The sequence below is a fragment of the Bos javanicus genome, chromosome 27, assembly GCF_032452875.1.
Source record: "Bos javanicus breed banteng chromosome 27, ARS-OSU_banteng_1.0, whole genome shotgun sequence".
In the NCBI taxonomy this organism is placed as follows: domain Eukaryota; kingdom Metazoa; phylum Chordata; class Mammalia; order Artiodactyla; family Bovidae; genus Bos; species Bos javanicus.
Window position 1 is genome coordinate 25,545,494 of NC_083894.1, and position 13,179 is coordinate 25,558,672.

At 34.3% G+C, this 13,179-nt stretch overlaps 1 protein-coding gene across 1 annotated transcript in view; it reads left to right on the plus strand.

Moving 5' to 3' along the window:
* The window catches only part of TNKS (tankyrase), a 161,550-nt gene that overhangs the window by 77,662 nt on the left and 70,709 nt on the right, over positions 1 to 13,179 (plus strand). The window contains exons 4-5 of the mRNA XM_061404385.1: positions 4,361 to 4,397; positions 5,159 to 5,234. Coding sequence (XP_061260369.1) covers positions 4,361 to 4,397; positions 5,159 to 5,234 — 113 coding nt within the window. The remainder of the gene's footprint in view (positions 1 to 4,360; positions 4,398 to 5,158; positions 5,235 to 13,179) is intronic.

Here is a 13,179-nt window from a genome sequence, read left to right on the forward strand (position 1 = left end):
AGAAAATACCTATATGAGAATGATCAATTCGTGGTTTTGGCACTCAGCAACCTGAGTCCCTAAACTTGTTAATTGAGATTCTTGAAGTCTTTACATAGCTCTTCTCTTGAGAAACCTAAAGCATGAGAAATTAATGCATGCTATGGGAAATGTCCTTAAACATTTTAATAATTACATCCATAACATCCGTACAAAACATTAAATATTACACGTATCAAAGGTTCTACAAGCTCATGTGAAAGTTCACTGCTTTAAAGTAGTTTTGATGGAAATATTTGGCTTGTGTTATATAAATATGTTTGGCCTATTTAAAGCTAGCTGTTGTCATTGTTTTTAAAACTATTTTATTGCTATTACTGTTTTGTTACTCTTTTCTTTTGTTTCCGTCACTTCTTCCAAAACTCAGATTTGGTTAGTTTCTGCTCTCATGTAACAAAGGTTCTACAAAAGAAAAAATGCAGTCAAACCTTAGACAGTTCATTGATTGCCTTAACAACAAGTTTCTTTGTATGCAGTAATGTCTTCACTTAGCCCCAGCAATTCTGAAATTGGGGATGAGGTGACAAGAGAAAGGTGACTTTCAAATTACATCCCCTCTCATTGCATATAACAAAAGATGTTACTGATAGGCATGCATTATGTGTGGTTTCAAAGTAGAGAAAAGAAAGGTCACAATTCTTTTTTAGTCCTTTATTGCTTCTAGAATTTATGATTCTGTGTTCATAATCTTTCCATATTGTTCCACCTCAACAAAAGCAAATGACTCATTTTTAGAAAACTTAGTCTGCTTTGAATCCTGTCAGTTGCTGAAGAAAGGGACAAAAACACTTTAAGATGTTGAAATTAAGATAAGTCATTAATTATGACTTCTGTTTATTGATTCAGTTTTTCTTCATTTTTATTCACAAAGTAATTTTGCCTTCACAGTAAGTGAAAGAGAAGTTGTTTCTAACTACCTCAGAGAAATACAAAGGGGGGTTTTACTTTTATCCTTTATTTTTTAACTTTCATTTTTAACCTTTCTGACAGTATACTCTTTTTAACACAGTAACTCATATCCCTGCCCCCACTGTGTATGTCTGTGTCTGTGCGTGTGTGTATTTATCTTTCTATGCATCCTGTCAATACTTACACTAATAAACCATTTTTACTAATAAAAACAGTTCAGACTTTGGAAAGTAAACTTTGTGGCTTGCCTTTTATTTTTTATCCCACTTATTTTATTCTAATAAAAAAAAATTTTTTTTAGGCCATCTATTTTATCCTTTCCTGAATGCTATTATCTTGACTATAATTGCCTGGTTTCCTTTCTGGCTGATCTATTGCTAGCCTTTATCTGGATGTGATTAAAGAATATAAATGCTCCATAAAGCACCAGAATCTCAGCCAGAATATTTTCAGATTTGCAGCTAAAATGAAATAGAACAAGGGGTTTAGCTGTTAAGGAGCTCAGATTTGTTGTCAGAGTATGTGAGGGACTCTAAATTCATTATGCTAGTTGTTCCTGCAGTGTAGCATTTGAAAAATAGCTTCCACTGTTTATGGATTGTGGTCCTCGGGCACCAGATAGTGGATGTTGGAATGTATTGCAGAAAAGCTGATTAAAGTGCTAGGATCTCTAACTGTGAGTAGAAAGTCATTTGTAATAACTGAGTCTGACACCTTTGGGTGTACTTATATGTTTCCTTTTGAAAGCTTTGGTTTATTATCAGTTTAACCATGAGGGAATAACTTTTTTCCCCCCGCCAATAAAAGTGCCTTTTGGAGAAAAAAATCAATAGGTTATACTAGATGAGAAGTTTATGTAAGAGGATTGATTTGAACTTTGAAGATCCCAAATTCTATGTGATTTTATTTCTTAGGTTATTGGAGTCATGCTTCACTGTGACTTTAATTTTAATAGTAGCTGCTTTCAGTTCTCAATTTCAGATTACTGTATCTCAGGAAATGTATAACTTACTCCAAAATATAAACTATGCCAGAATTTATTGTTTTCACCTCCCATTACCCCCACTTTGGGCCACTTTACTCTCCAACAAAAAGTTCACTGGCGTGGAATATGGGAAGACTTTACTTTTACAAATCTCCTTGTTGAACTATTTCAGTATTTTCTCATTGTTTTCAAAATAAAGTTCAAACTTCTTAGAGTGCCATTCTTGTGATCTTTGTGTTTCTTCTCTGCCTAGTTTTTACTCAGTCCCCTGTAAAATGTCCTTCTTTTGAGGTTTAAAGTGGCCATTTCCTCTCTTGTTTCTTTTCCTTTGGTTGCTTTCTTCTCCCCCACCTTTCATTGGTGTATCACCTGTTCTTACTTTAAAAACCCTGCACAAGTTTTCCCTCTTCCGGGAAACATTCCTTGGACTACAATTAGCCTGCTTCTTATTTATCCCATTAGACTAGCCTTTAAACTCTTTATAGCACTCTGTAACACTCATTTCCTACTCTCATCATTGGTTTACTTGTTTGTCTTGTTTAATAGACTCTTATTTCTTGAGTTCAGAAATGATAATGTCTTTTTCAGTTTTGAATCTGGCCTATAGGCCTTTCAAATAAATGTTTTTTGACTAAATGAGTGACTTTTATAGATAATTCCATAATTTCACTTACTTTGCTCTTGATTCTTAAGGCATTTTGAGGGTATGGGTCGAACCATTTTCTCAAAAGGATCTTAAATTGACTCACTCACTTCCATATTGCTACCTAAAATATTTAATAAGGGTAGAATTTTGTCTTTGGAAAGATAAGAACCTTATTTGCTACGGGATTATAATATAGATTTCAAACTGTTAATCAGCTGAAGAATCTGGGATATAATATATGGAAATTGGAAATGCAAACTCTTATCGTGAAGCAAGCATTCTAGCTTATTCACATATATTGTTGAACCCATGACTTCATTGGTATATAAAATTCCTTTAGGAGAGAATAGACATTTAACAACTTTTTCCTGGTTTGAAAATTACTGCTTACAGTTCCTAGATTTTAATAAAATCAACCCAAGAATCAAGAGAAATGTTTAAACTAAAAAAATATTTGCTAATGAAGGGTTATAGAATTTAAACATATGCTTAATGGTCCTGAAATGGCCTTAAAATATTTCTATCAGTATTCCACATTATGTAGCAGAGCAAACAAAATGCAAAAAAAATTCATGCTTATAAGTGATAAGATTTTTAAAAGTAATTTAAGCTTATTTCTTAATAGAGTTATAACATCTTAATCTAAAATTTTATTTCTTATACATATATATATGTATACACACTTAACATTTGCCTTCATATAACTATTTGCTTAGACATTTTATGTAATTATTTCTTTAATGATATAGCAAACTGAGTCAGCATATTATAGCTGAATCATGGTCCTAGCTGTTCTTTTTATTCATTCAGTGAGCAAACTCTATATTATTAAAATTCCTTGTCCTTCAATTGTGCTGGCAAAGACTTGCTTTTTAGTTCTTGAATGCCCTAAGAAATCTGTGTTGAAAATTCTAAAGTATATACCTATTTTCAGTCTTTGGTGTGTTAAGCAATAGAATGGAAAAATATTATCCATATCTTAATAGACGAATGTCTGCTCATTCTCAGAGACCCTAGGCTTTTTTTAAAAAAATATTTTTAATATTTATTGTTTTTAAAATTTGGTATTGAATTTGCATAAAGTGTAGATTGCAGCATGCTAGAATATTATTGTCATTTAAGAACATATTCATGGGTTTTTAGAGCACTGCCTCCAAGGGGTTCACAGCATTTGGTACGTAGTTCACGTATTTCTAGTCTACAGACTCACCCTATTGAGGCAAAGGCTTCATGATCCTGATTTTTTTTTTCTACTGCTATAAAGCTCAGCAATGGTAATTAATGGTTGTGTGGGGTTTTTTTTTTTTTTTTTTGGAAAAAAACTTTCCGTGTCATTAAAATAAAATTGAGGATTTTTGAAGACTAGTAATTTGTACCTTTAAACAGCCACATTATTTTGCTTTTGTCTCAGAATGTATTATGCCTCACAAGTATACTGTGACAGTCTGAATAGAAAAGGGGGGAGGGGACATTGTCTTCAACTGGCATGCTGTTATCAGAGGGAATGTGTTTCTGGACACGGGATTTAGCATTCATTGGTCGTCTGAAGAAAGCTATTTCATCTGAGGATTGGACAAGAAGCTGCGTCAATTTGCTGCCCGTCTCCAAGGCACTGGTGATGCTGCCTTCACAAGCTGGCTAACGTCACGGCTCCATCACCCAGCGGGGTGTGGACTCTCTTTTTCTGTTCTTCTCTATTTAATTCTCTATTTGCTGCCTACTGCATTTCTTAATCTGTCTTCTGCCAAATGCTAACAGCATGATATTTTGCAATCATCTAGGTGAATACAAGAAAGACGAACTCCTAGAAGCTGCTAGGTAAGTGATTCCATTCATTTTAAGTGAGTATCAGGCATTTAAGGGAGAAAAGGGGGAGGGCAGGTAGAGGTCTATAAAAATTAAAGCATGTTATTGTCTTGCTTGGATTTTATGCAATAATGTGGATAAGACCTTATACTAAATCTTTGTATACTTTATTTTGCATGGTTAGTGTATTAAATGAGACTGTCTTTCAATATGGTGATGATTATAAGGTTAATTTATTTGGAACATTTCTTAAGGTACCTGCAAACCGAGTTGCCCAGCTCTTCAGTTCATATTCTTGAAGTATTTAAATAACTATATCTGTATTTCTCTCTAGAAATTTTTCTAGCCAAGCTTGAATGAGGGGCATAAAGTAAATGTTAAAATTCTCATCCATTTTCTTTTGTTCTTGTTCATTTATAATTTAATTGATTAGCTTTTTACAACATTTTGTATGTTTAACTCCAGTGTTTTAGATCACTTATCAGACTAAAGTTTGTTTGTAATTAAGAACATGACTTTATGCAGATAAATAAAGCAAATAATAATGTAGAAAGCCCCCTTATCTAAGATATACCACTATATGATGATTAACAGAAATTAATTAGGAATATATTGATTGAATTGAATTAAGTGTAGCAAAAGACATTCATTCAGAACCATATAAAAGAAATCAAAGAAGTCATATGATTTTCCATTCTGTTGTGAAAAATATCCATAAATATTCATAAGAAGCACTATAATTTTATAGGAATTGACTTCCTACCTTTTTGTAGGAGTGGTAATGAAGAAAAACTAATGGCTTTACTGACTCCTCTAAATGTGAATTGCCATGCAAGTGATGGGCGAAAGGTAAGTCATTTCAGATGTAGTATTCCCCTTCAATGATTCTTTTTTGCTTTGCCGTTAAAATTTTTGAAGTTGGCATATATATGTGTGTGTGTATACATATATATACACATACATATATATATGGCTGCATTTCACTGGCATCTTTTTGCTGTAAATGAAATGCTGTCGTATCTGTTATTGGCAGTTGTGACATATTCATAGAGCTGGTGAAGCAAGGATTTTAAGCCCTTTCTCTTAAATGTCAGACACTGAAAGTTATTTGTTAAATGGAACTGCAGCTTTTTCGGTGATTATGATTATAACAACATATATTATTTTCTGTGTGTGATTATGAAAATTAAAAATTTTTGTTTATGTCCTAATTACCCATCTTTGTTAGGATATATGTATTTTTTGTTTCTTTCTGGCAGAGGAAAATTTGTTTGCTAGATAACCAATACTTTTTCAAGCTGAGAAAATGCAAATGATTTTTCAGGTCTGTTGTAACAGCCCTGCCTTTTTTCCCCCCCATTGGCTAAGTTTTCGTCATTATATATTGAAAGTAGATTAGAGCAGTGAAAAATATCTATATTAATACACACTTATCATAAGGTAATATATGAAATGTGCAGTTGGTATCTTCATTCTCTGCTTAGTATTCTTGCTGAATTTAGACTGAAAATGTAACCCTTTATGTCCTTTGGTATTTAACTGCAAAGTTTTTCAGTGGTTTACCTAAAAATACTTTGTAGTATAAAGTCTTTTTTAAAATGATGATTAATTTTTTAATGTTAAACAATAGCTTTTATATTTTTAAAACCTAAAACAATTTTAAAGTAATCTGTAGACACTGAAGAAAATTATCTTGTACCTAATATTTAAATAATTAACTGCTTTGGAATTATTTATATCAAAAATATGCTATGGATGGTATCAGAAAGATGGTACCCCCTTAGAAATAATGAGCTGTTTTGCATTTAAAAAAACCATTTTTCTCTGAGTGGTAATTTTGTAGATTAAAATTCTTCAGCTTTCCTTGGCACCTCCACACTGTTATCCCTATTCTAATGAAATTCATATAATAGTGGCATGAATTAAATCCTTCTGAATATATGTTGTTATTGAAGATGGCTTGAATATTATTTCACGTGGCCTAACATTTATCCATCTAACGTGTCTCCATTTATCTCTGAATAAATAAAGAGAGACTTCTGCTTTCTTGGAAAGTTAAACTATTTATAAATTAAACTATAAATTAGCAAAGATTTATTCAGTACTATGAGTGACTTTGGGGAGATGTTTTCAAATGATAACTGCTCATTTTCCCTTCAGTTGTGAAGTTGTGTTGGAAATTTTAACTTTATTGAGTTACTTTGAGTTCCAGGTTTTGTTTGTATCCTCCTAGTAGGTAGGTGACTTTTATCACTACGCACAAAAAGGCCATCTTGTCTGTAAGTGCAGCTATATCTTTAGACAGAATTCTCTGAGAACCCAGTCTGCTTCAGTTTCTCACAGCCATTTTAATATTACAAAATTTATGTGAGATTACTGTAACAGGAGTCAGTTTCTATCCCAGCCTTATTTCTCCCTTCCTCACCCTTATACCTTGACAACCCCATTTCTGGCTCAGTAAATCATGATAATTAAGGAGCATGAACTCTGATAACTAACAGATTACCTCTTCTCTCTGCCTCAACCCTACACAAATAGGTAGAACTTCTTTATTTTTCCTTCTCCCCGAAGGAGGATACCCTTTCCTTATTCCTGTAGCTGAAAGTAATATATTCCTCATTTAAATTCCTATGGTTCTTTTTCTGTATTACTCTGTGGCATTTACCACAGAGTTCTTGAATTGTAGTTATTCATACATATCTTTTTCTTCTACTCGTCTGTTAGCTCTCTTTTGTACCAGACCATGCCTGGCACTTTGCATGTAAGAAGCTTAGGCTATGAATATGTTCCCTAAAGAACATAATTTTATCCTTCGAGTGAAAAAAAAAAATCTGTACTCTTTGCCATGTAGGAATTTAACTCAGAAGTATATGAATGGGAAATTGTGTATTTTCTGTTATTATATATTATTACTAGTATTATTTTATTAATTTATTTTTGAGTAATTGTAACACAGAGGAGAATTATATAGCGTAATAGGTAGAACATTTTAAATGTCTCAGGTATTATTATTATACTGAAGGTCTCGTAACATTATAAATAATGCAATAATTTTCCAAAATGTGCTTCTATACTTTTTTAGATTATCAATTTTCTCAAATTAGCTAGAAAAAGAAAATTAGACCTAAGCATTTATTGGGTTTTGGTGCTATGCATAAAACATAAAAAATCGTTCAATATTGTTCATCAATATGCAAAATGCAAATAAAATTTCATGATTAAAATTGAATAACGTGCATATTTAGATATTACCCTTATTTATGGCACAGAGCAGTTCTTATTAGATGTACCACTTTCACTGAAGCCAGAGAATGGTAGATAATCTAGGTGCTGAGGGAGGCTGGGAAAAGATCCTTTAGTTATGAAAATCTCTTTGTTTTTTTGCTGTTGATGTCAAGAGAATGTGTAAGCAAATCTAGCTGCTAAATTACAAGTCTAACTGATATATTCAGTGTTTTTCCAGGCCATTTAATTCATTTGTTTATCTAGAATTAAGGAAGTCCGATGGTACATTAACAAGAAGACACAGATGCTTTACATGTATAGTAAGGCATATGAAGTTTCATTTCTTGACTCTGCATTTTAGAGCACAATGCAGAATCGAATTCATTTTTAACAGGTTTTTAAATGACTGTCTTAATGCTTACCTGAATCTTTGGTTGGCTCTGGTTTTACTGTGATTCTTGGTTTGTAAATTTTAAAAGCCCATGGAAATGTCAGGTGGAGAAATTGCCAAGTTATATGTGGGGGTTTTAGACTTTAGTATTCCTTTTTCAAGTAGTATGTGGGCTTATACAATGACAGTGTAAATTTTAAAGTCTCCTAATTCTATACTGTGACTTGATGATTATCTAATTAGGTAATAATCTGAGTGGTTAAAATTTTTATTTCCGACAAACATTTGGTTTTCTAACCTGTAGAGTCTGAAAATAGTGAATAAGGTTTTAAGCAGTTTGTATTGTTATATTTTGTTTTATTTTACATGTGAATCAAAGCAGAGCTTGGCTCCTCTAAAAATTTCCAGTTGTTGTTTTCCCTAAAAAGCAAAGGCAAAAAAGTTTTTAGTAATGTTTTGTTTTAAAATGCTACTTTCATTTAATTATACGTGTATTCTAATGCTGGCCATTTTAGAAACATAGGGCATTGATACAGTTAGACATAGCATTCCAATTTCCTATTTTGAATTGTAGTGACCAGGTCCTTAAAACAGATTGCTTCTCTTCTATAATTCTTGTATTTTTGAACTTATATTTCTTGTCCTTTAATCTCCCTTTACAGCATTTTCTGTCAAGATCAGATGTTTTATTAGCAATTATCCAAATATTCTAGTCTTGTTTGATATGTAAATTTAAGATGGTGGTCATCTCGTTTTTCAATATTAATTTTTATAAGGATTTTACAGTGCATGAAAATAAATATTTGAATACATCTCAAATTATTCCAACACTCAACCCTTTTCAGAATTCTTTTAGGTCTCTTTGTGTCCCTTCCCTGATTGCCTTTATCCCCTTCCAAAATAAATGTCCTAAATTTATCCCCTCCTTATAACAAGGAATAGATTGGAGTTTGACATTACTGTATGTATTCCGAAATATGTGTCTTTGCATGCATTTTCTGTGCCTACCATTCTGTAACTTTACATCACTAAATATTGAAAGTAAGTAAAGTTTGGTTGGAATTTTTATTTTCATTATTTTCAGTGTAATTTCTGGTGGTTCCTCTCTGCTCCTTTTGTTCATTCAGTCAACACTCAGTACATACCGTGGATAGGTCACTATGCTAATGTCATGGGACCTAACTGTATATTTAATAGTATTGGTTCAGTCGGAGTTCAAAATTGATAGAATGATTAAGATACTATCGTGGACATTGAAGCCAATGCCTAAAAATGTGATTCCTATGGCTGTGATACAGTTATACAATGTAGATTTGAGGTGAGGTTTTCTTTCCTAGCTCTTTTATTTTGAAGTCATTAGTATTTAGACACGTATGCTCTTCTGTAAGAAACCACAAATTTAGATGAAAGACAACTGGAGAAGCATGTTTTAAATTCAGAAAGATTACTGAAAGAGTTTCTTTAAATGTCAGATTTCTACTGTGTAAATGTTTGCTTCCATAAAATAGTTAAATAATGAATAAGACTCTGGAAATGGAGAAAGTAAGGTGTTTAAAAACTATTTTTTAATGGAGATCAATCAGAAATAAAGTAGAGTTTAGTACCATCCCTCGAAGATACCATAAAAAACTATGTGATAGAGTTGAAAGAGCAAATAGGCTTTGAGGCCAAACAGATGGATTCTGTTCTCTGCTTGTCTGCTTTCTAAGCCTGTGGCTATGGCACTGCAGCTTTCAGTGTATTCTTTACCAAATGGGGATAATGATTCCCGTTCCACAAGACATTTGAGAGGATTAAATGAAATTATGTGATTAATATAACCCACAATAGAACCTCAGTAAATTAGATCCCCACTCCTTTGATACATTTTTTTAAAGCTTTTGAACATATTTAGAATGGACATATACATAGTTTTGGGGCTTCCCAGGTGACACAATGATAAAGAATCCACCTGCCATTGCAGGGGATGCAGGTTCGATGCCTGGGTTGAGAAGATCCTCTGGAGAAGGAAATGGCAACCCACTCCAGTATTCTTGCCTGGGAAATCCCATGGACAGAGGAGCCTGGGGGGCTATAGTCCATGAGGTCACAAAGAATCGGAGATGATTGAGTGACTGAGCATGCACATACATACTTCTGAGTACTTTAACAGTCCCTAGTTCTCCATTACTCTTTCCTGGAAAATCCCATGGGCAGAGGAGCCTGGTAGGCTGCAGACCATGGAGTGGCTAAGAGTCGGACACGACTGAGCGACTTCACTTTCACTTTTCACTTTCATGCATTGGAGAAGGAAATGGCAACCCACTCCAGTGTCCTTGCCTGGAGAATCCCAGGGACAGGGGAGCCTGTTGGGCTGCCATCTTTGGGGTCGCACAGAGTCAGACACGACTGAAGTGACTTAACAGTAGCAGTAGCAGTTCTCCACTTAAATTGTATATTATCCAAGCTCAGTCCCAGGTGGCATTTAGATAAAATGTAAGTTACCAGGTAATCTGTAACACATTCAGTTGAATTAATTGTCTTGAAACTTGGTCTTTGTTCCCTGCCCACCCCATATCACATGTAATAAATAAATTTATTTTCACAGATTATAAATTGAGAAATGTGTTCATAAGACACATATGCCCATTTTAAGAATATCTTTATTAAAAATTAATATCTGGCTGAAAAATAATTCCATGATGTTCATCTGAATTCCATTTTAAGCACATCCAGTGAGGTACAAAGGATAAATAGGATTAGTGCAATGTTTTTTGTATTCATACTTAAATTTTAGGATTATATGAATTTGTCGTATTCTCATACGGTATTCTTGGTGAACAGCTTTCTCCTTCAGTGTAAGTCTTCTCTAAATATCATGTTGGAATGGATATTAACAATCTTCACATTGTTACTTTGAAGATCCCTCAGTGAACCATGCCTCTCATTATTTATGGTCTTGACTGGTCCTTTCCCATACAACCTGTGAACAACGACTGGGACTGCTTTGATGAATAAAGTTGAAGTGATGCTATGCCAGGTTTGGGACTAGCCCATGGAATTGGCCTGGTAGCTGCAGTTTCTTGCTCTTGGAATACTCTTTCTTGGAACCCAGATGCCACACCGTGAGGAAGCACAAGCAGCTGTGTGGAGAAGTTCACGTGGAAAACGAAGAACTGAGGCCTCTAGCCAAAACCCCCACCAAGCTTGGTTAACCATCTGAATGACTCTTTTTTTTTTTTTTATGTTTCTTTTCTTTTTTTTTTTTTTTAATTTATTTAATTGGAGGCTAATTACTTTACAGTATTGTGGTGGTTTTTGCCATACATTCACATGAATCAGCCACGGGTGTACATGTGTTCCCCATCCTGAACCCCTCCTCCCACCTCCCTCCCCATCCCATCCCTCAGGGTCATCCCAGTGCACCAGCCCTGAGCACCCTGTCTCATGCATCGAACCTAGACTGGCGATCTGTTGCACATATGATAATTTACATGTTTCAATGCTATTCTCTCAAGTCATCCCACCCTCTGAATGACTTTTAACTCTCCACGTGTCCTAGACTTTTAGCTTCAGTTGAGTGTCCAGTCTAGCCTCCAGGTGACACTAACCATCCTAACACCTAGTTCATACCACACAGAGCAGAAGAACCACCCAAGTAACCTACCATTTTAGGGGTAGTGTGTTATGTACTAGTAGCTAACTGAAATACCCTATGCGAAAATACAGCTCAGTGCCTATTCTATAACTCAGTGCATATTATCTATTGGGCAAGAAAGTTTGTGTCTCTTATCAGGTGGATTACTGAAAATGGTTCTTTCTTAGCTACTTGAAAGAACAAGTGAACATTTTTAAATAAATCACCAAACATTTATTTCTTTTGATATGCTCACTTATTTTATATCTTATAATTTAAGATACTTTCCCCTCAGAATGCAAAAAAAAAAAAAACACAAACACAAAATTTATGCACATCTTTTTGGTCATGACATTGCAGGAAAAAGCAGAACATTGACGCTAAAAGACCAAGTTTTAAGTTAAAATTATTACTAACTGTATGATCGTGGCAAGTTTTATTATATCTCTTGAGTTCTCAGTCTTTTAGCTTAAGAAATGATGGGTTTGGGCCTCATGAACTCAGATTTACCTTTCAGCTCTAACATCTTAAGATTTTTATGTGTTTTGTTGTTTTTCATCAGAGTTAATAATACAGAATTGGATTATGTAAGAGTCAGTAAGAGTCAGTAGTGTTACATGAGATAAAACACACCTGATATCTAGAATAAAGTTTACATACAGCATTTTTCACCTTTAAGAAAGTCTTAGTGTTATCTGAGGACACATGTGTAGATCCCTGTGGCTTTCAGTGGCCTTTATCATCCTCCTCTGTTCTTGCCAAATCTTGGTTTAGAAAAGGTCAGAGCATTTTTTAATTTCCAGCTTTTCTGGCTCATAATTTAGATGTTGCTTGGGATTATAGGAAGGTCAAAGTGCAGTTAAGTCTGCATGAGGGAACTCTTCAAATACTTAAATTATGTACCTAATCAAATCACTTCTTTAAAGTACATCTTACTGAGTAGTGCGTGTGATACTGTAAGGCAGAAATCACTGAGAGCAAGTGTTCTTGCCTGCTGGTGTTGGGATATACTGTATAAAATCTTTATGCTTGTGTATATTCATTTTATAACAATAAAGGCTTGAAAATGCCTTCTTTATTTTTCATTAGGGAATCACTTCTACTAAAACAGTCTCTATTTTGTCTACCGTGACATCTCTACTGGTGAGGGTAATTAGTACCCATGCCAACCATGTTTTGTTTCTCTCTTTGAGAAAAAAATTTTTAGTAGAAAGGGGTATGTGTAAAAAAGCAGGTGGTAAAACTTAGGAGTTCAGTTTAGCTCAGCTTAGCCACCCTCTTCTGAACTTTGGTTTCTCCTATATGCTCGCATTAAGTCACTAGGCTGTGTTTGACTCTGCAGCCCCGTGGACTGGAGCCCACTAGAATCCTCCATCCTTGGCATTTCCCAGGCAAGAATACCGGAGTGGGTTGCCATTTCTTTCTGCAGAGGATCTCCAGGGATCAAACCCGCATCTCCTGCATTGGTAGGCAGGTTCTCTACCAGTTAGCCACCAGGGAAGCCCCTGGTTTCTCCTATACTCATATCCAAAAGACCCAAGTTTCCTGCAGTTTTCCGTATA